This window comes from Macaca fascicularis, chromosome 1 (assembly GCF_037993035.2).
Source record: "Macaca fascicularis isolate 582-1 chromosome 1, T2T-MFA8v1.1".
In the NCBI taxonomy this organism is placed as follows: Eukaryota; Metazoa; Chordata; class Mammalia; order Primates; family Cercopithecidae; genus Macaca; species Macaca fascicularis.
Window position 1 is genome coordinate 83,296,142 of NC_088375.1, and position 27,162 is coordinate 83,323,303.

Consider the following 27,162-nt stretch of genomic DNA (forward strand, 5'->3'; position numbering starts at 1 on the left):
TGATCAAAATGTTGCTACATTTTATTTTCAACTTAAAACTTCATTATAAAATTTGCCAAATAAACATGTTAAAAACAAAATTAAAAACAAATTGTAGCTGATATCCAGAAATTGCAGCACTGTATTGATAACGCGCTCTTTTCATTACCAGGGAAAGAATTTAATGTCCTTCCTTCCTCCCCAAAAGCTTCCTTGGTGCAATCTAGTACAGAAAACGCTGGGACACCACTTTCTGATGCCAGGATAAAAGCAAAATAAAAAAACTGCTTGCACACATTAGCACTGATAAAACAATGACAATTTCGCTAAAAGAATGTTTAAAGACTACAGGATGCTAGAGCAAACCAACTTCATGATTGCATTAACATAAGCTAAGTTACATACACTTCATGCAGTGTAGAATTAACACTGCATATCTAAATGGCTCATATATAAAATGTGTAATTAAAACCCAAACATACACACTATGTTTATTACATTCCCCTACATTTAAAGTACTAAGAACAATTTAACTTTGAACACAAAAGTTTAGTGAATTTGCTACTGTTCCATTATAGGACAATTAAAAATGAGACTATATCAACTTCACTAGAATTTAATTGCTAAAGCTACCTTATGCACATCTATTAAACTAAAAGAAACGACTTTAACCCCTTAAGTTGTTTTTAAGATAGCACTCCTTTACAGGGAGTAAAGTTTTGTAAATATAAAGGATATATAAAAAATACAGTATAAACTGCATGAGCTTAACAGTAGCAAAAACACTGATGAACTTTTAAAAAGTCAAAAATATATAAAAATACTAGCCTGACATGGCAAATTTTCAAACACCAATCTGTGTAAAAATGTTTAAATATTGATGTTACTCCAAAAATATATACTTATTCTATTTTTTTTCTATTTGCAACAGTTTATAAAGGCAAACAAACACCTGCAATTGAGGTAGCAAAGCCAAATTCACAAACTTTGGATCAAGAAAAATACCCTTCCTATGTTTTAACAGCATCTTCTATACAATAGTGAATGAATTCTAATTGTTCCAAAATTTTTAATTCACATTACTTTACAAAACTTTATTTAAAATACTGAAAATGTTTTGTTAAAAAGACAGTCCTGACAATCATCTCACATTCAAAATACTGTACAAAAAAATCTGAAGTCACCATATATTACATAAAACTAAGCTATGTATTTACATTTTCAAATGTAGTTTTAGAAGCTGAGGTTAAGCCAACTGCTACAAATGGTCTCCCTTAAACAGTGTCTGCTAATAATCTCATCGCTCTGCACTTTCAGCATTTAATACAGGCCCTTCTTTTTGCTTTCAAATTATATAACTAGCAAAGGATTTAAAGAAAAACAAACGAAAATTCTATTTTCTTACTGAATAAAACATAAATGTACTTTAAATGGAACAGTGTTTTCATTTAAGAAAAGCCAACTGGCCAAAAAACATCAAAATTTGAAAAGTAATCAGAAACCATAAACATCAATAGTATTCTTCACAGTACATTTATATTAAGACTGTCTTCTGTTTTCAGATTTTTAAGGGTTGAAAATTTCCCATTAAAATGCAAATTCTCACATCCTTACTTGTATTTTTCCTATGTTAATTATAATTTAATAAAAGTAAACACAGCTATATTAAAAGATCAACTACTTGGCTCTATAGTCCTGGTTCAAAAAGAAAAAAAAATTTACAGATCCTGTCAGTGCAACAAAAGAAAGTTTGGGATTTTTTCCTCGTTTTTGCAAATGGCAGCTGGAATTGCAGGAGTATTTTGTAGATAAGCCAGAAGAGCATTAGTAGATGTATGGAAATATACGGTAGGGCACACGCTGACAGTACTTTTCCCAAGCCACGCCATATTTCTTTTTACAGTGGTACTCGTCACGAGCTTCTCGGTGGACAAGCAACATGGTGAAATAAATCACATAGAAATAAGGCAGAATGTGGTTAAAACCTGTGGATAATAACGGTACATAGTATTAGATATTTTTATTATCACTACAACGTATTTTTTCCTGCTTTTCCCCAAATTCTCTAAAAATGAACCATAAGGTACTTCATTTTCTCTAATAATGAGGAGAACAATTAAACCAGTCTGTAAAATCCCACTGGGAAGTGGCAGAAGGTCGTATCTAAATTAGAAGCTACTCAAAGACTGGTGAATCCATTCTAACAATCCATCACAATCAAAACATCTGTCCTCATAGTTAATACAAATCTCTCCATTTCTCACCCTTCTTCCCCCAGCGAAGAGAAAAACTGCTGTCCTCCACTACAGGCCAGGCCACCAAACAGGTAGCAGGCATGGGCCAGCTCCCCAACCTCCACCAGCTCCCCTGGATCCCCCTGCTCCCCCAGCTCCCCCAGCTCCACCAACTCCCCCAGCTCCACCAACTCCCCGAGGTCCCCCAGCTTCCCAAGATCCCCCTGTTCCCTCAGTTCCCCCAAATCCCCCAGCTCCACCAGTACCTCCAGCTCCCCCTGATACCCCAGCTCTCCAAGCACCTCCAGCTCCCACAGCTCCCCCTGCTCCCCTGCTTCCCCAGCTCCCCATGAGGCCAGACACACAAAAAGAAAACAATCTCCTTCTCTTCTTAAAAACCAGTTTTTCCCAATCTATGTACACCGAATCATGAACTAAGAAGCTGAATTAATTTCTATATATTCTACTTAGAAAAAAGCTATCAGGCACAATTGAAAACTTAAAATTTTGCTTTTAGGCTTAAAGTAAAACTTCAGGCTCTGTGAATTCCCAATTCCCCTCAGAAGCCAGAAGAGCTTCTACAGAGGCCAACCTCACAGTAGAAAAGGGCGACAAAAAGACTCACACCCACCTTGGCCACACTGGCCCACACAAAGGACACACACACACATCTTTCCAGTGGCTAAAAGGGTCAAACTAGCACTCTTCTGAAATGCTTACCACATGGAAGGGACCACGCCAAGGCCATGATGAGATCACCCAAGTAATTGGGGTGGCGAACAAAGCCCCACCATCCAGAAACTAGAAGATTTTTTCCCGTTGAAGTATGAATGGTTTTTAAATCTATATAAAAATAAAAGTACATTTTTAATGATGTCGAGACAAAAAGAAAACCTTCACGTAATATATATAATATAAACATAAATCAATACTTACGTGCAAGCTTTGGATCACTGGGATTTTTCCGGAATGCATTTTTCTGAGAATTTGCACCACGGAAGATTACATAACCACAAACTGCAATTTTAAAATATTTTCCTATGTTAATAACTTAGTTATACTCTAATGCTTAATAGCATCTGTAATTTCTCTTAAAAATTATCTCTATGCTCTGAGGAAATTTCCAAAGCAGACTCCTAGGCTCAAGAGATCCTCCTGCTTCAGCCTTCCAAAATGCTGGGATTACAGGCATGAGCCACCACACCTGGCCTGATTCTTAAGAACAACTCAAAAACTCTAAATCTCACTATGTAAAAAGATGGTAACCCTTCCAAAATCTATCACACTACTTTAATCATCCACCTAGGGAACACTCTGAAGTCAAAACAAATATAGTTACATCCATGAAAGAGATAAAATCTAAGACAGCCTACATTACAATAAAATCAATACTAGAGTTCGGTATAATCAAAATTACAGGCTATATCATCTGTTAGTTATGATACCTACTGGCCATGGCACAAACATTTTATTAATCAACCACTAGCTTAGAATCAGCACCAGAACATCCTGAACTTTAAATACATGCTGAATCCCATTGTAAGTCTACAAGTTCCTAATTTTATCCAAATTTCAGAATGTCAAAAATCAATGTATCAATGACATTTAACTATTATCTAGTCGATCCTCAATAAACTAGTAAGAGAATAACCTCACTTCCTGCTTTGGTTTGAATGTGTCCTCCAAAGTACACGTGTTGGAAACTTAATCCTCAATGCAACAGAGTTGACAGTAGCACCTTCAAGAGATGGTTAGGTCATGAGGGTTCTGCCCTTATGGACAGATTAATGTCGCTATCACAGGAGTGGGCTCAGTATCTCGAGTGGGTTTGTTATAAAAGTATGTTCAGCCTCTCTTGCTCTTCCTCACTCTCTCCTACCCTCCCTCCCTCTCTCTTGTCCTTCCACCTTCCACCCCGGGATGCTGCAGCAGAAGGGGTCTTGCCAGATTCCAGCACCATGCTCTCTGACTTCTGGCCTCCAGAACCATGAGCCAAATAAATTTCATGACAAATTACCCAGTCTCAGCTATTCTGTTTGAGCAGCACAAAACAGACTAAGACATCCCCCATTTTTAGCTGAACTATAAAATATACTGTCTTGAATCATAAAATGGACATGGACAACCAAATCACTGGTGAAAATAAATCTTAATTTTAACCAATGGTTTGAATTTCTTCTTCTACCACAGATACTAACTAGTGTAGCAAAACTATCTATATTTGAAGTTCACTGCTAATTTTCCCTGCCCAACCTCTAGTACAAGTGTTTAAGGGTTTAAGGAACAGGGTAAGGACAAAGAAAATTCATCCTGAAGTAAAATACATGACTGACCCTGGTGAACTGCAGCTGCAGCCAAACTGGACTTCTCCGTCTTTCCCAACCTCATCTCACACTTCCCCACCATACACCCTTGCTGAGCTGTTCCAGTGCCTGACTTTTGGATCTCTCCATCCCATTTTACCCTCTAAAACTCAAATCAAACACCATATCCTCCAATAAGTTCACACTAAAGCTCCCCAGAGAGAAGTCTCTACCTTAAACACCCGTCATCTAAGCCCCTCTTGGTGCTCACTCATGTCTTATTTCTCCTGCTAGAACGCGAGCTCTATGAAGGCAAAATCAATCTTCTTTATAAGATGCCTACCAGAAAAAGCAGGCACTCAAGAGAAAAAACGTAAGGTTACTAAAAACAAATTTAACCAACTTAAATTTATTAAATTTAAAAGCAAGGTGGTTCATTTAAAATAATCTGTTTCAAGTACTACTGAGAACCCAGGTACGAACCATCCATTCTCTTTGCAAAATGCAGACTTTTTATTACTCATCATAAATGGCTTCGAATTGAGCTAATGCTGACCATTCAAAATGGCATGTTTCAAATATGTAGACATCAGAGCATAAAAGCCTCAGTACATAATATTTAATAAACTGAGACTAAAATTAATACTCACGTTTCAGAACAATAATTAGAGATGCCATTGGCCAAGACACTTCATTTGGATGACTAACTAAGTAAAAGGCTTGGAAGCTGTAAATAAACGGAACCCACACCAAATCTCCAAAAGCCAGCATGAATCCAAATCCATCATGGATGATGTCCATGGTCGTCAACAACGCTTCCTATAAGGATACAGACAGGGGAAAGGGAGAAAGAGCTTCTATGTTTAAAGTATTCAAATAAAGTACTAGTTTACAGGCAAATGTATAAAGTGCTATGGGCAGGTCCACAACCAACATTTTTTTGTTAAAGGGGAGAGAGATTTGGTTCCCCTGGCCTGCTAGGTCTTTCTGCCATCACATTCTCCTGTCACGCTAGCCTCTCGCTCATGTTCCCAAGATAACAGATCTCTAAAGCATTTCCCATGCCCAGGCCCTCCCCTCTGCTGGCAACCCCTCCTCCAACCTGGGCACTTCTCAGATGTCACCACCCACCAGTAGGGCTCAGACCTGGGCACTTCTCAGATGTCACCACCCACCAGTAGGCTACAGCAATTGGGTTACTGTACTTGTCTAGTCACTCTCCACTATACTAAAAGCCTCTAAAAGACAGAGGTTGTGTGTTTTTACCTTTGCGACCCCAGTAACTAGCACAGTGTCCGCCATGGAGAGAAGTGTTCAAAATATGTTTGCTGAAGGAATATGATCACCAACTCTTTTTGTTTCAGTTCCACATGCACCAATCTAATTTCTGATCATAATCTGGCTTTTCATGTAGATTTTCCACAGAAGAAATTAAGCTGCCTGGCAACATGGTGAACTGACAGCTTCACTTCTCATGCAAATTAATAAAAGTGCATTACTCCCTGGTGATTTGCTTAGCGTGAGCCAGTTCGCCTCTGGACCAGGATAAGGGGCAGGCCAGACTCTAGAATACAGACATACCGCCAAGGTCAACACTCTGAAGGTCTGGCCTGAGGGAATCTCCAAACTACCTGGAACCTCACTACAGACCACTGATGTTGAAAAATTAGCCAGTATAGGCCGGGCGCGGTGGCTCACACCTGTAATCCCAGCACTTTGGGAGGCTGAGGCGGGTGGATCACAAGGTCAAGAGTTCGAGACCAAACTGGCCAACATAGTGAAACCCCGTCTCTACTAAAAATACAAAAAAAAAAAAAAAAATTAGCCAAGCATGGTGGCGGGCACATGTAGTCCCAGCTACTCAGGAGGCTGAGGCAGGAGAATCACTTGAACCCAGGAGGTGGAGGTTGTGGTGAGCTGAGATTGCATCACTGCACTTCAGCCTGGACGACAGAGTAAGACTCTGTCTCCAAAAAAAAAACAAAAAAAGAAAGAAAGAAAGAAAAGAAAAAGAAAAATTAGCCAGTATAAGCTCTGTTGGAGAACCAAAGTTCTAGGTTAAAGAAAAAGAGTGGTACCTCCAAATAGGATTTTTTCCAGAAAAGAAAGCAAATAGGCCATGGAACAGAAAAACAGATGTCATATGGAACAGAAACACCAATCCCACAAAATCTACCTCCTTAGGCTTATACTCTTTAGTTACCAGAGTTCTTTATTCTCTTTAAAAAAAATTGACATGTAATAATTGTACATATTTATGGGGTACACAGTGATGCTGCCATACATGTAATATATAGTAATCCAATCCGGATAATTAGCATATCCATCATCTCAAACACACTATTTCTTTGTGTTAGGAATATTCAATATCCTTCTAGCTATTTGCAACTATGTATCACTGTTAACTATAGTCATCCTACAGCAGTACAGAATACTAGAACTTAGAACTTACTCCTCTTATCAAGTGGTAATTTTATATCCTTTAGCAAACCTCTCCCTCCCTATCTTTCCCTTCTCCCTACCCTTCCCACCTTCCCACATCCTCTGTTCTACTTTGTACTTCTATGACATCAACTTTTTTAGCTCTCACATGTAAGTGAGGATACATGGTGTTTTAACTTTCTGTCCCCGAGAGTGTCTTCTTATTCTTCTCTCTCAAGGCCTGTGATCTGATTCCTGGTCCAAAAGAGGATAAAGGTGACAAAACGGAGGGAGCAGATAAAAGCAGGTGTGGTGAGTAGCAGTGAGAGGGCAAAGGGTAAGCACCCAGTGCCAGGTCAGGGGGAGGACCTTAGCCCCACCAGCTCCTGAGCCCCAAGGTTTTCACAGGCTGGACTCAGAGAAAGGGTCATACATATTTAAACTGGTAGTCTCCATTTTCTTAAGGTATAGCACATTCGTGAATACGAGGAATTTCTATCAAGTGACCTAACAAAAAAGTTATTAAGCATCTGCTAATTGCCCAGTGGTATGCCAGAATGCTACAGAAATCATAAAATACAATACTTCCTCAAGAAGATTATCATCATCTGGCTGAGATACTGAGAACAGACAGAAAACAATTTCCTAACTCTAGTCTTCTACCCCTGGGCTATGTTAATTTTGCCTTAAAATGCAAAAAAATTTTCTTTTAACAGAGGTCAGTGTTTGGCTAAATCTATAGAAAATATGAACTTCTAAGCCAATTAAAAAGTGAAGACCACAACATGGCAGAAAGCTATTAACAGATGAAACCAGACGAAATGATCACTTATCAATGGAAAACTACTAGAAAGGAAGTTTTAAAGAAGCCTGAGGTGAGCAAAACAGTGAAATATCATTTGATTTGCAAACTGTTACCTATACGCTCTTTTGGCGATTCATTCTATAACAGCAAACAAAGCTACACTGGTAATAGTAAGTGCATTTACAAAAGAGTTGTTTTTTAATTTCAAAAACATGTTTAATTTTGGATCGACTTGGAATTTTTAAAGTCAATTTGAAGTGCTATCACCACCTTCACAGCTTCCCAGGCTCTGAGCCAGGGTCTGTGAAGTGGTAGGAGGGCAACAGGAACCCGTAATTAGCGGATAGCACTAATCCCACCACTTGTAATTGAGGTTTACCTCAAAGTGGCCCTAATCTTCCTAAATAACAAGAAGATCATCAAACACCAATATCAAACTTGCGAAGTTGTTCTGACTCAATATTCTCTGCAATTTTGCATAGAAGGCCACAATTAAAGACCAGCCGGCAGGGGTGGGGGAGATATATAGTAATGATGGGCCAAATAATACACTTTTTTTTTTAATGTTCCAGGCTCAAAGAGAAAAGGTCTTCTCTCAAAATGTCAGCAGACTGTCTCAACACACTGTCATTAAAACTTGTTTTGGAACTTTATGATGTACAGCTGCCAGATTTGTTTTTAATATGGAAAGAAAACTAGACGTGGAATTTGGAGATGATTACAAAGATAACAGTAAATATGATAAAATACTTGTAAAATAAGCCTGAGGAAGAAAAAAATTTTTAAAGGAATATGCTGGTTGAGACACAGAAAACAAACAAAACATTTACCAGTCTTCAACTAGCAGAAAGACTAATCAATGTACGAAAAAAGACACGAGATGAAAACTTAGCCTTATTTCAACTGGCTTCCTCAATGCATCTTGATTTCTGATTTTACGTTCATCTAATTAGAGCTAGTCTTTGTATTTTAAAATACTAACAATAAAACACCTCCCCCATTATTTAAAAACCAGGTGACTCTTGACAATCCAAGAAACACCATACTAATTTGGTAATAATCCATCCATTTTCATGTGATACCATAATTACCACCGCCCACAAAAACAAACCCAAGATCCACCAATCTTATATTGAGAATATTACTTTTAAACACAAGATCAGCTGATAAACACCAAAGCACTCCCAAATGCCTAGAAACTTCCCACCTGTCAGCGCTCCCTCCTCAGCTTCGCATGGATGGCCTCATCGTCCTCACAAGCAGCCTTGGAGGCAGGCCGTGCTCCCCTCACTTTGTGTGCAAGAAGCCGACGCTCTGACAGGTCACTCACCCACTCAAAGCCATCTGACTCCAAGGCCTCGGCTCTTAAAAGTAATTACCTCATTCCAGAGAGCGTCCACCACATAGAGAAGCTGGAAACTATTAACCAAAATCATGGCCAAGGATGGAATAGCACGGTCTTGTATTTTCATTTCAGCCAAAAGCATCACCAAGTTAATAACCACCTGAAATAAAAGGGGAAAGTATATAGCCTCAAAGCACCTCCCCAGGGATCTTAGCACTACAAAGGCATGAGTGAGCTTCACAGCTGAGACACCTGGCAGATGCCACCTTAACACCTACCTGCCACCGGGAATAAGACATCTCAGCACCATGGGCCCCTGGACCCAATGCACTGAGGACACAGTTATCATTTCTGTGTTCCTGTCACAGTGCATAACTTCACCCCAATCAAAGAGAACACTGGAATGACCCAAACTGAGGGACACTCTTACAAAATAACCAACCAGTACTTTCCAAAAAGTATCAAGGTCATGAGAGACAAGGAAAGCCTAAACAACTATTAGACTAGAAAAGACTCAGAAGAAATAACAACCAAATGCATCGTAGAGTCCTGTCGAGGTTCCTGGAACAGAAAAAGGACAACAGCGGAAAGACTGGTGAACTCGACTGAGGCCTGCAAACTCGGTAACTAATGCTGTCGCTATGTTAATCTGCAGTTCTTCATCATTACACACTGGTTTCCTCCGAGGTTAACGTTGTGAGAAATAGAGTGAAGGGTGGAAGGGAACTCTTTGCTATATATCTGCAACTCCAAGCCTAAAACTAGGTAAAAATAAGGTTTTAAAAAAGAGGAAAATGCATCCACACTATCACTTTCCTATATAAATATAAACTGATAATAAAGCAAAGAAAAGATACTTAATTTGTCATATCTTAAACCTCTGGAAAATATTTACAAGAAAATATTTTGATAGATTTATGGAAAGCCATAATTATCCCTAAAAATATACCACCCACTGCTTATTTTTAAATGGTCTACATTTCTTTCTAGCAATTAATTAGACCTATTGAATTGAAATTTAGAAAGAAAAAAAAAAAAGACATACCCATCCAATCAATCCGGGGCGCAATTCACAAAAGTATTTGAGATCAAAAGTACCAATTCGAGGGTTTAATTCACGGCCAATGAAGAAATCATAGACAGCATTTCCTGAGAAGGGAAAAGTGTTTACCCAAACAGTGTTCCAAACCCAGTCAGGAGGCTTTAAAACTGCACTGCTGCCCACTATCCAGGCTCACAATTCAACTGCCTGCAAGTGCCTGAGCAGAGCTCTGGTGATGACAGGTAGACAGGACGGCACAGACTAGGGGAGACGCCTGCCCAACTGAAAGGGCAGTTACTACAGCCTTTGGGGAGCCGGGGACCCAGATACCCCAGGTTTCTTAAAAAACAACCAAAATCATGGGGGCCCCCCAAAGGACTTTACACTCACAATTTTTTTAGATAGGCGACATTTTTTTAAATACTTTAGCTCAGCATCAACCAATTTGTAACCTCTCGTTTCTTTTGTCTTTTGTTTTGAGATGGAGCCTCGCTCTGTGGCCCAGGCTAGAGTGCAGTGCCACAGTCTCAGCTCACTGCAACGTCCGCCTCCCATGCTCAAGTGATTCTCCTGCCTAAGCCTCCCGAGTAGCTGGCATTACAGGCATGTGCCACCACGCCCAGCTGATTTTTGTATTTTTAGTAGAGACGCGGTTTCACCATATTGGCCAGGCTGGTCTCAAACTCCTGATCTCAAGTGATCTGCCTGCCTTGGCCTCCCAAAGTGCTGGGATTACAGGTGTGAGCCACCTCGCCCAGCCAGCAACCTCTGTTGTTTTGTTTTTGCTTTTTAAAGAGTATTTACTATTTTGGACAAAGAAATAATATTTGTCATAAGTCAAAACGCCTGTAAGTTTACTAAACGTCTTACTGTCATCAAGCAACTGCAAAAAAAAGAAATGAATAAGAAAGTATGAAGGAAAAAGAAAAACATTTTCTTCTTTTAAATTCATATCTCTTTAACTTTTTTCTTCATCTTTTCATTTTTTCTTCTCTTCATTTCCCAAAAAATGAAGTTAGAAAAAAAGCAATCTACTCAAATCTGGAAATGGCTGCTGGAGGGCTCTGGGACGCATTCATCCAACACGCGATTCATCACTGCTCACCAGAGCTGGCAGGCGACAGGTCATTCCGGGGTGCTTTCAAAGAGCGCATGTAGAGATACACACTCAAGACCACACAAAAAACAGTGGCCCCAAGTGCAAACTGAAGAAAATGACTGTACACATAATGAAACTCTACGCCCTGGAAGAGAGATGCTCCGATGACTGCAGATGTCAGGATAAAAGCATAGAATCCTTTAAAAAAAAAAAAAAAAAAAAAAAAGGGAAGGGGAAAATTTATGTTAACCCAAGGCTCACAGGAGACGTACGCCATTATGAAACAATACAATGTTCATTTTTAAAGTCTTAATATCATTATTCAGACTAAATACACACAAATATGCAAATAAGCAATGTCCTGAGGTATAATCTTCAATATACATACCATTATCTCTTGTAGAACTTTCCAAATAGTTTAACATATTGATTCTTCTTCAGTTCAAATGGTCATTATTTGCTTTTAATTAAGGGAAAACTGACAAGAAGTGCAACCTGAAAATTCCCACAATCCAAACTCTCAGGCACAAAGTCAAATGGCTAATTATTAACAGAGCTGAGCCAAACACACATTTTAAAGTCTAATGCCATTACCTAAAGGGAGGGTATTATGCACTCACCAGGGGCCAGGCACTGAGCTAGGTTAGTAGTTACAAAATTATAAATATTTATACTTAACCAACTTGTCAATAATGGTTTCAAAAGATTCTAGTTAAACTCTACCATCCAGAACAGAGTTCTTAAGATGCCACCCGCAGAGAAGACGCCACAACACAAATGCTGGAGGCCAGGCAGGGGACTGTGAGTACCCATGGGGTAGGGACAGCAGGTGGGCACATTCACGGGCAATGCCAAGTTAAAAAGCACCCACCCTGTGAGGTTCCAAAGAACTCTCGTTCCAGGCTAGTCCTGCTGCCACACAGAAAGGCTCACTGGGAGATTCAATTTTTCCTTTTGGCTAAAAAAATAGTTTTGTGGCCGGGCGCGGTGGCTCACGCCTGTAATCCCAGCACTTTGGGAGGCCGAGGCGGGCGGATCACGAGGTCAGGAGATCGAGACCATCCTGGCTAACACGGTCAAACCCTGTCTTTACTAAAAATACAAAAAAAATTAGCCAGGCATGGTGGCAGGCGCCTGTAGTCCCAGCTACTCGGGAGGCTGAGCATGAAAATGGCATGAACCCAGGAGGAAGAGGTTGCAGTAAGCCAAGATCACGCCACTGCACTCCAGCCTGGGCAACAGAGCAAGACTCTGTCTCAAAAAAAAAAAAAAAAAGAAAAAAAAAGAAAGAGTTTTGCTTTCAAGGGAGCTGAGTGCCTGAAAGAGCTGTGCTCCTAAAAAGTCATCAAATCACATTAGGATAAATGGTCAAACGCAAAAAAGAAGTAGCTGTTATTTATTTGAGAATTCTAAAACCAAACCTTTTGTAAAATAAAATAGTTGTCTCAACTGATCTGAATCCACATTTTCCACAAATACTCCAAATAATAACTTCTAATTTTAAATTCTGACTTTTAAAGATATTCATTTACCTTTCATAAAATGTATATTTTAAAAAAGAATGGTTAGATGAAGCAGTCTTTTGCTCTCTAGTCCACGTGAATTAAAAATAATCATCCAAAATGTCTTAGGAATCTCCTTAGTTAATAATGGTAAAATTCATGAAAAGAAACCTCAATACTTGAACCCGAGTAATTAGATGAGGACATTTTTAAAAAGGATCAAGCAACTTGGCCAGCCACTCCCCCACTGGCTACAAGAGCTCCAAGCACTGTGCTCAGTCTCTGTATGTACCACACCCCTCAGAGGGAAGTGAAAATGTAACACAAGACTACTTAGAAAAGAATCGGTGCCTGCAGAGAAACACACAAAACACTGAAATCAAAGGACCTGGCAGCAAAGTCAACAACCCACCTCGCCCCAGACTCACCTTCCCTGGTGTGGCAAGTGAACCACCAGAGGGAGGGAGGGTGCCAAAGGTTCTAAAACTCGCTCCATCAGCAAAGAATTTGGTAAAAGCAACAAAAAGTCTAACAATACCAACGACAAGTATTAAGCATCCACCAGGGGTCAGATGCTGGAGCTAGGTCAGATGCCTTGTCACGTGACTGGCACTAAAAGGCAGAAGGTGTCTAAACTATCTTTGGCTTCCCTTTTAGAACCCAGGAGAGTGACTGCAGACAGAGTAGATGCTGGGTACGTCTCTAAACAAAGATCCAAAGTTAGAAAATGAAGAATTGAAAGGATAAAAAGTTCAACCATTAAAATATATAATGTAATTCTCAAGAAAAGGAAAACACTCTACTCCATCTCGTCAAATGGAAAATCATTCAAGGATGACTACAAAATAGATCTGTACTTTGCCAAAGTCTTCAAACGGCAAAGCTGGACTGATGCACTCAGCATATGCTCTTATAGTGCCAGGTGCTGGACCCAGAGGGAGCAAGGTCTACCCATTTACTGAGCTGCTCAGTGAGCTCACAACTCATCCATCCAGCCCTCACATATGAATGAGCACCCACTACGTGCCCATTTTCCTGGCACGAAGCACGTCACAACGAACACAGCCAAGTCCTAGCCCATAAAGCCACATTCTAGTGGAGAGATCCTAATGAAGAGACAAATACACTGATATGTAGAGGCATAAATGTCAGACAGAAAAATAAAACAGAGAAAGGGAGAGAAAAGGACCTGAAGGTTTCTCTCAGCAGAGACGAGATGGAGGTGAAGATGCAGGTGTCAGACATTTGGGGGTAAGTTTTCCAGGCAAAGGCCCAGGAAGAGTGTGTGACGAATATTCAAGGGACAGCCCAGAGGACATGAGCAAGGGCAAGAGCAGCTCACACAGCAGGAGTGGCCTGGATGCCCGCATCCGTGTAACACCTCAGGGTGATAAAATCCTAGACAAGTGCAATGATTTCTAACAGTGATGAACACTACTAAGAAAATAAAACTGGAGAGTGGACAAGAGTGACTAAGAGGCTATGTTACTTTACATGGCATAATTTATACATGTTGGCTACAGGTATAAACAGTTGCCCTTCCGACTACCAAGAGATAATTTACCACTTACTACTCTGGTCTAATCAGCTTTAACAGTTTAACACTTAGAAGTTTAAGCTATCAAATCATCAATTTGAGTCTTAAAAAAAGAAAATCACCATTTAATCTATACTTGAGTCTTCTTCCATCAATAAGAGGCGTTCCTTCTACAACCTTAAAAGAAAAAAAAATTTACAAATTTACAAAGCACATCACCATCATATATACATATATATACACACACATATATATCTTCTAATATCACTTAATTTTCAACACGCCCAAGAAGGAAGATATCTTGTAATCGGGAAATTTTGTAATATATTTCAAAAACCCTAGTGGCAAGCCTTTTAATGATGCAATTCCACCTTCAGGAATTTATCTTAAATACAAATTCAGTAATGACTTCCTAGTGTAGGACCCAGCAACTGCAACAGCCACGCTCCCGGCAACACTCCTGTGTACCACCTCAAGACTAAATGGGCTTAAATACCTTTGTATCTAGTGGACCCCTAGCTCAAACACCTACCAATGGCTGCCCAACACTTACAAAGTAACAGTATGATTCCACTGTCTTCCATTTGTGGGGTCCTTTTCAACTGGGCTCTACCCTGTTGACCCACTCTACTCTGACCCAAGTGCTATTTGATGGCGCGTACTCATATGCTTACTTGCTCTGCTATATATTATACATATATTGCCCAGCCAGTTATTTAACCATTTCATGTGATTCTTTTATCTGCAATAAGAGATTGTGAGAGGCCAGGTGTGGTGACTCGTGCCTGTAATCCCAGCACTTTGAGAGGTCAAGGTGGGAGGATCACTTGAGTCCAGGAGTTGAAGACAAGCCTGGGCAACATGGTGAAATCCCCTCTCTACCAAAATACAAAATACAAAAATTAGCCACGCCTGGTGGCATGCGCCTGTGGTCCCAGCTACTCGGGAGTCTGAGGTGGGAAGATGACTTCAGCCCAGGAGGAGGAGGTTGCAGATTGTGCCACTGCATGCCAGCCTGGGCGACAGAGCAAGACACTGTCTCAAGAAAAAAAAAGAGAGAGAGAGACTGTGAGCATGCATCATGCATCAGAACCATCTCCTCTCTTCATTCGGCATCACCCACAGCATTCAGCATGGTACCCAACTGAACTGGCTGAGTAAAAAGTCCACTTGCTCCATGTAGTCACATTTTACCCCACAAAATAACTATTTAGAAATGTAGCAATTCATTTCAAACTGTAAAATATAAATATAGTATCATTTGCTCTCGGCTAACCTACTTTATCCTATCATTAGCTACAGATTTCACTAGCCAGTATTCCTCCTCTCCCAGGAGAAATGTAAAAGCTGTTTGAGATCGCAGGATTAGTAAAATCCCACATGCTAATTTCAGATGATCCTTATCTATTAAAGGTGTCTAGTAAATGCTGTGTTGGGCTTTAATCTGTGAATATACAGATCCAAATATACAGTCAGCCCTCCATATCCGTGAGATCCACATTGACGGATTCAACCAACCACAGATCCAAAATATTTGGGAAAAAATTGCATCTGCACTGAATATGTACAGACTTCTTTTTCTTGTCATTATTCCCTAATACAGTATAGTAACTATTTACATGGCACCTACGTTGTATTAGGTATTGTAAGTAACCTAGAGGTAACAAAGTATACAAGGAGGATGTACACAGGTTATATGCAAATACTACACCATTTCTTATCAGTGACTTGAGCATCCTCAGATTTTGGTATGTACAGGAGGTCCTGGAACCACTCCCCAAAGATATCAAGGGATGACAGTATAATATTAATATATTTTAATATATACGCTTTTAGTCACTTTAGTCTATGAGTATATACATATATGACTTTAAACACAAAACTGCTTTCCTTGATACTCTGAAATCACCTTACCCTGAATGAATCTGAATTTAACTGTAGAGCCTTAACGTAAAAATGACTGAAGGTCTTTATCACAAAAATCCTTGCTAGGGCCACTAAAGTTATGGTCTCACTCCACAGTATTAAGCCTGCAGCTCTACCCTCCTATTACTGGCATTCACCAGTAAAAGTGATCCTTTGGTTTACAGACAACTGGCAAACTTGCAAAGCCCTAAGAATAAGATCTTTAAATAAATGATTTATTACTTAGGTAATCTCATGTTTCTTTAAATATATCCAAGTAAAGGATTCTACTGAAAGAAGAAAAAACTACACTTAGCAATGGAGAGACAAATTTTAAAGATATTGCAGGAATCTGAAAACAACATAAAATGTTCTTGACAACAAGAACATCTGAAACCATTTGACAACATTTGAAACCGTTTGAAACATTTGACAACAAGAGATGAAAATTAGAAACTTTTCATACTTTTTTAAAGTAAAAGATGTAGACTAAAGTCCATCGAGCCCAGCAGCCTATCAATTAATCATTTAAAAGGCTGCATCTGAAATAACGCATACTGAGAGTGAATTTTTTTTCCACAGCAATCTCCACTGAGAGTCAGGCTGCTTTGCAAAACAGCTTATTCTTTTCTATTTGGTTTGAAAAGTTACACAAGACATCTCAATCAGATTTTTTTAAGCTCCTCTTAATAAGCAAGTGTTATATAGACAGCACAAGAGAAATGGCTTCATGAACTAAGTTTTGGGAGTTTTGACCAACAACAGCCTCTAACCTCTGAACTACTGTAAGGCTGGGCAGCATGGCACACGCCTGTGGTCCCAGTGACTCAGGAGGCTGTGGCAAGAGGATCACTTGAGCCCAGAAGTTGGAGACCCACCTGGGCAATATAGCGAGACCTCATCCTATTAAAACAAAACAGAATTACCATAAACGTACCTTTCCAATTGGCAGTAGGTAGAAGAGGACTTGAATCAAAAACCACAGGAGGTAGACCCCAAATACTCTGGTTTCCCATAACTCATACAAAGCTGGCAAAGGAGGAGGGAAATTCAGAAGACTGGGATCTTTCTGTTTACATATCAACAGCAACAGGAAGAGGAACACAGGCAGGCCAAACATGATGAGAAACACACCTGCAAACAATTCATGAACATTTGAGGCTCAAATTTCAATCTGGTTTATTCATTTAAGAATCATGTTAGTTTTTTGGGTTTTTTTTTTTTTTTTTTTTTGAGACAGAGTCTCGCTCTGTCGCCCAGGCTGGAGTGCAGTGGCCGGATCTCAGCTCACTGCAAGCTCTGCCTCCCGGGTTTACGACATTCTCCTGCCTCAGCCTCCCGAGTAGCTGGGACTACAGGTGCCTGCCACCTCGCTCAGCTAGTTTTTTGTATTTTTTTTTAGTAGAGACAGGGTTTCACCGTGTTAGCCAGGATGGTCTCAATCTCCTGACCTCATGATCCGCCCATCTTGGCCTCCCAAAGTGCTGTCATGTTAGTTTTTTTAAGATCAGAACTCATATATGGCTAGCTGTCTGAAACCAATTTCTAATGTACCATCAAAAACTCCCATCTCTACCTGTCAGCTCTGGTGGCCAGGCAACCATGGGCATCAAAGAAGTTTTAAAAAAAAAAAAAGAAAAGAACAAACAAACAAACAAACAGGGGTCCAACACTGAATAGCTACACCCACCTCAGAAACCAAACTCTAAAACATTTGACCTCCAACCACTAAGGAGCAAATGTGTTGAAACTCCAGCAAACTGAAGATCAGAATATCTAAAAATTATCAGCCTAATCGTAACAAAAAGCTTTATATTCCTAAGTTTCTAACAATTAAAATAGTGTCACGTTCATGTAATGTGTGCAGATTTTAAGTGATGCTGGACAGTATCTGTAATAGACCAGCTAGCCAAAGGTTATAACAAAATACAAAGCAATTAAGCCATGCAGGATTTTGAGCCATTCAGACAAGAAGTCTTTTCTTTTACTAGCTCATAAAATTTCATCAGTTCCACCCACTTAATAACTCCAAAACTCGGCACACTTCAGATCTTTGACCCTTACAATCAACCTGCCTAGCAGGTAGGGCAGCCTTGGGATCCCATTTTATGCAGGCAGCTGACTTCCAGGCTGCTAGGCCCTGCCGCCTCAGGTCTGATTATCAGCAGAGCTCTCTGTCCCTGATAGGTAACCATCTATGCTATACAAACTCCCAGATCAACCTTCATCACTTCTTTGTACTTCTGTGCCCAAATCCTCTGAACAGACTGCTAAAACTTTTAAACACAGCTACAATGGCATCCTTTCTACTCCATAATCCCCCCAAAATACCCCCACCTCAGGCCTTTGCACCCACTGCTCCTTCTCTGGAAGACTCTTCCACAAATTCCCACCTTGCCTGCCTCAGATGTCTTCAGAGAGGCCTTTCCAATTCACCTTGTGGCAACCACCCCTAGCCCACCCCACCTGCCCTCTCTGGGCCCAGCTCTGAGGCCTACCAGGTACTCCTCCAAACTCCAAATCCTTTGCCCGGATGGGAGTCACTTCAAAAGTTCTCACTGCCAGTTCTTTTGCAATGAATTTTTCTTCCTTAGAATCTATTTCTTTTAATTTGACTTCTTCTCTTCTTGGACGAAGGCTATACTGTGTAGATATGTAACTGCTTTCTTGTGACAAACTGAATTTTTCCTAAATGAAAAATTTAAAAATTAAATATCTGTAGTGAACAATTACCACTAATGCTACTGCATTAACTATTTCAGCATCTCAGTACAGCTGTATACTAATTAGAATAAATTTGTGAAATTATATTCAGTCTTAATTTAAGGACAGAATTTTAGGACAGGTTATAAAATATTATAATTTTCAATGTGCTTCTCGAGGGAGAGTCACTTTTAACCCAAAAAAAAATCAACCAAGATGAAAGTGAACACTTTCCCACCTGTGTATTTTTATGAGGTACGTCATTTCTTTCAGTGTGCTCGGGCTCCCCGTTATATCTGCTGATACTATTTCCAAATGGCTTCTAAATTGAAGAATATAAACATTTAATCAAAAGAACTGTAACTTATTAAAAAGAAACATGATGGTAAAAACTTACTATTTTGAAATCAAGCAATAAAACCGATTTTTCACAGCCTTAATTCTGAAGAATTTAACACTCATTTTGTTAAAAATGAAGAGGAATAAAACTGCCTAGAATTCCCCAGTCTCTGAAATACTGGATCTTATAATGTAGATTTCTACATAAAATATTTTATCTGGCCGGCACAGTGGCTCACACCTGTAATCCCAAGCACTTTGGGAGGCCCAGGCGGGTAGATCACCTGAGGTCAGGAGTTCAAGACCAACCTGGCCAACATGGTGAAACCGTCTCTAATAAAAATATAAAAACATTAGCCACGCATGGTGGCAGGCACCTGTAATTCCAGCTACTAGGGAGGCTGAGGCAGGAAAATCTCTGGAACCCAGAGACAGAGGTTGCAGTGAGCCAAGACTGCACCATTGCACTCCAGCCTGGGCAACAAGAATGAAACTTTGCCTCAAAAAAATAAAAAAATCTTTCATCTTTCATGTAATTAGACTGAATGTTATAATTTCATTGATAGACTATATGGGTATTTGCTACGAAAGGCAGATAAAGTAAAAATTGGTAAATTAGTTCATTAACTGGATAAAAAACAAAAGACATTCAAAAAGACATTCACTGCTCCGAAACAGCCAACAACGGAAAATTAAGAAATAGTGGGTACTTGTGCAATACACAGTAGGCTCAAGGCTCTACTAGTAAGAAGCAAAGCCAGTCTGTTGTTCTTGTGACACCAGGACCATAAGATTACACTATAAAAATACAGCAGTCATTTTAATATTTTAAATATTAACAGCATCTGTTCCTGGAGTCCCTGGGTAGTAAAGAGAGCCACTAATAGTTAAAATGTTCAAATTCAAAATGTAAGTTAGAACAGTAAGTTGAAAATGTCTGACAGCCACATTCGCCCAAAAAAAAAAAAAAAAAAAAATTATAATACTCAGAATGAGAAACTGGGCATTCATACACTGATACTACTATAAACGTTCTTGACGCAATCTGGCAATATGTATTAAAAGCCTCAGATCTGCACCATATAGCTGACCTAGCAGTTCCACTTGCACCTAAGGAAATAATCAGATATTATATAAAAATACTTGTTTGTAATAGTGAAAATATGGAAGGAAAAACACTAAATGTCTATCAATGAGGGAGCTGACTTTAACGATTAAGTTACATCTATACAATTTACCATATATCCATAACTATAGAATACAAAAATGATGTAGAAAAATATGCTCTGAAAGGTTATCCCCAATATTTTAAAATCTCTTAAAGTTGACTACAGAACAGTATGTACATAATCCAGCTTTTAAAGTTTATTAAAAGTCTGTGTGCATTCTATCCAGAAAAGGGGTTAACATTAAGTGAATAGAAGATTACTTTTATTCTTTTTACTTAAAATATTTTCTCTTTCGTCTACTATCTAAATACTCTTTGGACAAGATTTACAGGCTCCATGCACCCTCATATTTCAAAGCTTACACCTTAAAAGTAATTCCACTAAAATCATCATCTTTGACTAGGTAAAGTGATCAAGTATAATGATGCTAAGAGTAAGAATGTTTCTGTAATACGGGTTTTGTCTTACCATTTCATACACGATATGAACTTTCATACATTGTAAAAACCTTACTCAGTTCAATCTACAAGCTCCATCTATTTCAAATTTGAACACTGCTTTTTTAAAAACTAAAATATTAAACAGCATTTCTGGTAACTGAAGGACATTCTTTTCCATTGATATTTAAAACTTTCTATTCCAAACATTTGTTTTTTATGAAATCTTCCAAAGTCATCACCTTAGATTTGATACTTCACTGACATTTTAATATTATTAACTGCAAGTAATTCGAGTAAATACATACATAAAGGAGAAGACAAAAGGCTGTATAAGGATAAACACAAGTACCAGAATCAGCGGAGTCAATTTAACTTCCACTTCCCTCCTTGCTTCCTTAATGTTGGCCTGGTGGGAAGCAGAAGCAGATCGGCGGGCACTTTTAGGTGGTCGACCAGGGGATCTGGAGCGTGACCTTGATCGACTCCCTCGGCGTCTGGAAGGGGAACTGGAAGTTGAGCCACCTTTCCTTTGCCTAAAGGAAGTTAAAGGCTAGAAAGGGAGAAGAAGGCAAAGAGCTTTACCACAAATCATAACACATACAGACAGACCCAAACTAGAAGAGGATAACAAAGGCAAGAACTGCTACCATTAACTCTAAAATCATCATGGGAAATCTTAGGATCTAAGAATGGATCAGATGAAGCCAGAAGAAAATGCTTTCATAATGATCCACCTTTCATGAGACAAATGCAGCCTTTCCATTCTTGTTCTTTGAAGGTATTTCCATGAAGTGAATGAATCTAAACCAATTAGCTGTACTTATTTCCAACACCATATGCAAGAAGGGTAATAATTAACATGGATTAAAACTAAGAGGATAAGACAAAAGAAATTAGCACACAGACAAAAAAAAAATAATACCACAGTTTCACTCTGAACAAAACACATAAGCAGATCTTGAAAATAAAACATGGGCTTGGATGACTGGGAACTGTTTCACCGTGTCCCCACCTACTCCAAATCTCCTTATGTTGCTTCTAGGGATGTAGACAAATTATGCCCCAGGCCAAGTCCCTCACCCCAATTTTTGTGTGGCCTTCCTACTAAGAACGGCTTTTACATCCTTAAATAATTACAAACAAAATCAAAAGAATAGTATTTCCTGACGTGAAAATTATCCAAAATTCTAATTTCAGTATCCATAGTTGTATTGGAACACTGCAATGTCTGCTCCCTTCCATACTGCCTGGAGTTGCTCCCATAAAGCCTAAAATATTTACTATCTGTCGCTTTATTCCTGGTCTAGAGCACTCAAAGTGTCGTCCTCGGCCATGGGTCCTAGAAATGCTTGTTACTAATCTGCGCAAGTACCAAAATCAAGAAAGAGGCATATAGAAATGTTTATAGCATTTTGACAAAGTAATCTCACATCTATCGAATCTGACAGTAAAACTGTGAGGCTTTTATTTTGCATGTCTTTATTTTTCTAGTAATTCATTTTTATGGCATTTTACATAAATGCTTGTATACTATGGATCAGATATCTTAAAACCCAGACACTCACCTGACAGGTTGAAAAGCCCTGGGCTAGACTCGAATCTAATTAATGTCACTCTCCTGATTAAATCCTTGGTGTTCAGGATGAAGCCCAAACCCTTGGGCATGGAATATAAAAGCCCCTCCAGCCTGGCTCCTGCTTAGCCCTCCCCTACCACTCCCTTCCAGCACTTAGCTGACCGTGTCCCCAGACCCCCAACTTTGGCATACTGCACTCTCTGCAGAAGCAGCCCCATTATCAGCTGAGTTTTTCCTATTTGTTCTCAGCACTTGGCTCAGGTGTCACTGCCCCTGAAAGCCTCCCCTGAAGCCCAGGGATCTTCTCTAACCCTTGATATACTCAACACCACCCACAACAAACTCCAGGCACAGAAAGCAGTAAACCCAGGGGACCAACAGATGCAAATGGCTGTCTTTCCCAATAAGTGTGAGCTTCTTGAGAACAAGGCACTATGCCTCATTCATACATTCCAAGAGTCAAAAACAGTATGTGACCCAAAGCAAGAGCTCAACCCTCTGCCTCCAAACCAAGCTGAACTGACTATCCTAAGCTTAGAAACTGTACTTAAGAGTTATTTCCCACTTATGGTAAACATACTCTGACAAGCCAAAGGAACACTTACCTTAATATCATTCTCTTTCAATTCAAGCTCTGTTCCATCTTTATACTTTACAGTGTAAAGCTGGGAGGTGCTGTCGTGGCTCAGAATTTCTACTTCATAATAAAGTGAACTCCCAGGCCATCGACCTCTTACCACTTCACCATCGGCAAATTTCCTACTTGGCATTTTCTATAATTAGCCTGAATAGTTTTAAAGAAAAAAAATTTGAGTCAATACATATACATTTATGTATTTGTCTTTTTCCACAGGCTGATCACTAAAATGCAACTTTCCAGAATTGACTGGTCAGGATTTAGGGCCAGAAAGGCTACATTCAATCTCATTTGGAATCATTTTAGAAGATGATTTAGCCACCGCGGTATCTATGTAAGTGACACTAAAGATTAATTATAACAATGTATATAGGCGCCATAAGTTTGCACTACGTAAAATGTTACCCACCTACATGATCATAGTTCTTGTTAATCAAAAAATGAGGCACAATCTCACAAAGGACACATTTTCTCATTTGCAAATTTGCATCACAACTTACAATGGCTTTAAAAATGCATTTAATTGTATTTTTAACAAATTGACTTTATTAAAAACAGTAAACTATAAAACAGACTGGGAAAATCAAGGATGTACGATTAACATGACTATAACCCACCAACAGTAAGAAAAATAATTCCAAGTCTGTAATGAATAAATTTGGGGGTTATTTAGCTTTCAACTCTTGCAGCTAAAGTACAAATGCATACCAAGTAACTCTGCCAACCACCCACCTAAGTCAGGGTGTACCTTGCCTTCATCCAAGCTCACCTCTCTCAAGTCTACAGCAGACATCAACCCCCAATTATAAGATTCTTTTCCTCTGTTTCAAAACATGGCCCACAAAGTCCCACAATACTCCAAGAATCCACAATCTATCTGCAAGAACTGCCACTTACGTGAGGCCTGTCTGCCACCCTTTTTGAAATATCAATTGATAGCTGGGTACTCCCAGCTGCCAGACAGTAATGCCACTCCATCCGCTGACCAGCGGATTCATATTTCCACACAACAAAACCAGGGCTGCCAACCTTCCTCAGTACCGCATAAACTAGCTGGGGCCAAGTTCAAGGGGCAGCCAGTAGCACAGATAGGAGCTCTCCCCCAAAGCACCTTCATTTCACCAACTAAGCACTTCCTGATGTATTGTCCAAGCATATCAACGTACATTCCTCACTAGCTCTTGTTAAGAGCTGATGATACAATAAAAGCAACATTTATGAACCTTTGAAGACTCTGGAATTAAGGAGAAAGTTGAATTACCTACTCCAAGGGAGTAGTGGGAGGGTCAGGGGGGAGGCAGGGTGGGGAAGGCCTTTCCTAAGCATCACCTTTTTTCACTGTTAATCGTCTGAGAAAAAACTTAACAAGCTCTACTAGTTTACAGAGATGGCAGCTAGGTTGGTAGATGAAAGAAAACACAAGTAGTTACCTGGTGATTAGAGGATGTCAGTCAATTAACACCTCAGGTAAGAGAGCCAGCTTTCTTCCCTACACCTACCTGAGATGGCATCACTGGGGTAATAAATGGGTTTGGGCTTGGAGTAGTGGGGAGGAGCCCACAAGTTTTCTGGATGAAGTCAGGCCTGGCTGAGTCACCTGAGGGGCACTTAGGGAGCAGGGGGGTAGTGAACACCTCTGCATGAGGAGGGGCATAAAAACGGAAGGTGACAACATCCAACTTTGCCTATTTCAACATTTAACTCAGAGCCTCCAAGTACAAAGAAAGAGGAAGGAAATGTACCCTCCCTCTCTCTTCTCTTGAGCCCCTTCCCCTCCCTAGACCCCCCAAAATCAAACCACTCTTACTACTACCTCTCCTACACTGGTCAGCCAGGGTTAAAAGAAGGCAATTATGTCTTCCTACAGGAAGATGCTCAAGTTGCAAACAACGCTTTATAAACTTTTAAAATACAAGCCCTTCAGGACGCAGGGGCTACTAGAGGTTTTAAAAGACCCTTGAACAGTTTTTGCGTGTTCTTAAAAACTTATTTACGGGCATCTTTCCATTGCACTTACACACCACATACACAGTGTCTGTGTAATATAAACGCAGGCCAGTGCCAAAAAGATTCTTGTTATCAATTAAATATTTTGGGTTAAACAAATTAACGCATATGGTGGATACCTGTTAGGTCTCTAAAGCTTAATTTTTTAAAAGAAGAATTAGGATTTGCTTGAAAAACAAAATGAACCAGCATTCTTCTTAGAAGATCATTATCTTAAACGTAAATGTTCCAAAAGATGAAGCCAGCAATATGATGTGCACCCCCACTTTACACAAGATCCACACACCATTGTCAAACATGAGGATACAGTGCAATCACATCCTAATATACTCCCCCACAGGAGTGAAATAGCCAGGATGGCACAAAAAATCCCACATTTGTGCATGTCACTATGCACTCACCTACAGGAGTCAAGATACACACAGGCTTTTCTTACAAGAGATGTTTTAGACAAGTGTGTTTGTAAAGAAAAATTTTGTTCACTGAACACAATGTCCTCATTGCGATAAACAGGAAAATCACGGAGACCCTCAGGCTTTACTGTATTAAACCAGATGCCCGCTAACTTCAGAGTCAACTGGCACTGCAATCCTCACATATTCTAGCTCCAATATGTTACTGTTTATGAACACAACCATTTTTTGCTGCTGTTCTCTACTCATTAGCATTACAGGGGTCTCCGGCTATCTTTCCTTCACTTCTCCAAATTCATATAAACGAGGCATAGAGCAAGACGCTTGAATGAAGTTTGACAGCTTCCTTTTCACACCTGAGCCCCGGTAGCCCTACTAGGCAAAAGGCAAACAGGAACCCTGGGCCTTGTTCCACGCCCTTTGCTTCATGAAGCAATAGAAAGGCCACCTTCCTGGCTGTAAAGGCAGAAGCGCCTTCTTCCCTATAAACACCCTTGGGCAGCTCATCATTCCCCTCCTGCTCGTTGTTCTCCCTCTTCCCAGGCAGCCCTGAGAAACTAAACTTAAACTGGACTTGTTGCCTAGTCTAAATTAGGATCCCTCTGCTCTTCTCCGTAGCTCCATCTTCTCCTACACAGCAGTTACTACAATGCATAACTACAGATCTACACGTGTTTATGTGCAAGGTCCCCGGGGGCCTGTCCACCCTGGCACTGCCCAGACGCCGCGCCTCTCGCTGCAGGTGTCCACGCGCGCCCCACGGTATCTACCGCGCCCTCGTCCGAACACCCGACCGGGCCCCGTAATCACTCGGGAAAAGCGCCTGCAACAAAGCCCTCCGCAAGCAAGTGCTTACTAAGTGCCCCTTGAGGCTGCTGGCAGTGCGAGGCTGGCTGTCATTAGGAGAACATTTTTCTGAACCTTCAAAAAGGTGAAAAAGCAGGACCGTGCTTTAGCAGGAGCACGCACACCCGCCTAAATACCCGTTTTTCTGAGACTGTCCGGGCGAAAGAATTCAACGCATCGGAGCGAGCAGCCCTGCAGTGCGCCCGGAGAACCACCAAACCGCGAAGACCACGACCCTCAAAGCCAGTGACAAGCAGCGCGAATCTAAGCCCACCTCGGCCGCTGCCCCTTCCCCGTCCTGCCAGGCCGCCGTGCCCCGTCAGCCTCGCTACTGCAGGACCGCGGGGCCGCCCGCTCATCTGTCAGACCGGCGCTCGGAGGGGCCGGGAACCAGGCTGCGGCGGGGCGGGACAAAGGCGCCCACGAACCCTCCCCACCGCCGCAGCGCCGCGCCGCCAACATGGAGGGAAACGTCCGCAGTTTAAAACCCGCAGCTGCATTTCCGCAGCGCGCCCGGCTTGGGCGAGTTCCAGCCTTGCCCGCCGCCGCCCTGACCACCAGACTGGGCCAGGAGAGGCGAGGGGGCGAGGAGGGGAGGAGACGAGGAGGCGAGGAGAGGAGGGGAAGGCCGCCGCGCCAGGCCCCGCGCCCAGGGACCCCGGCCCTGCCGCTGCGCCCACCTCAGGCCTCCTCCCGCAGGGGCCCCTCGAAGGCCGTGCCGCGGGGAGCTGGGAGCAGGACGGGGATGGAAGCGCTCACCTGCGCCAGGCTCCGGCGGCAACACGGACGGCTCCGGGAGAACAGTCACACAGCAACCCCGCGGCAGTTCCGCGCGCGCGACGCTGCCCGGCCGCGCTCTC

At 40.8% G+C, this 27,162-nt stretch overlaps 1 protein-coding gene across 6 annotated transcripts; it reads right to left on the reverse strand.

Moving 5' to 3' along the window:
* LBR (lamin B receptor) lies at positions 1-27,162 on the reverse strand. 6 transcript variants are annotated; one of them, XM_005540969.5, is made up of 14 exons: positions 27,062-27,162; positions 23,005-23,183; positions 21,173-21,373; positions 19,114-19,197; positions 18,671-18,860; positions 17,110-17,306; positions 14,390-14,444; positions 11,235-11,426; positions 10,133-10,236; positions 9,122-9,247; positions 5,167-5,335; positions 3,150-3,230; positions 2,934-3,056; positions 1-1,964 (listed from the first exon to the last, which is right to left on the reverse strand). In XM_005540969.5, exons 2-14 carry the CDS (start codon positions 23,167-23,169, stop codon positions 1,804-1,806), a joined length of 1,848 nt encoding a protein of 615 aa, XP_005541026.1. In that variant the 5' UTR covers positions 23,170-23,183; positions 27,062-27,162; the 3' UTR covers positions 1-1,803. The 6 variants fall into 6 exon arrangements, 5 of the variants coding, with proteins under 5 accessions (XP_005541026.1, XP_045253658.1, XP_015306025.1 ...); XM_045397723.3 differs by lacking the exon at positions 27,062-27,162 and adding an exon at positions 26,577-26,663; XR_012433582.1 differs by lacking the exon at positions 10,133-10,236.

Coding starts and splice junctions, on each gene's coding strand:
- LBR (XM_005540969.5), bottom strand. CDS start 23,169: ATGCCAAGTAGGAAATTTGCCGATGGTGAAGTGGTAAGAGGTCGATGG. Junction 11,427..14,389: donor ACTCAAGTATAGATTAAATG/GTGATTTTCTTT, acceptor TTTTTTTTAAAG/GATTCTATGCTTTTATCCTG. Junction 1,965..2,933: donor GGCGTGGTCCCTTCCATGTG/GTAAGCATTTCA, acceptor TATTATCCACAG/GTTTTAACCACATTCTGCCT.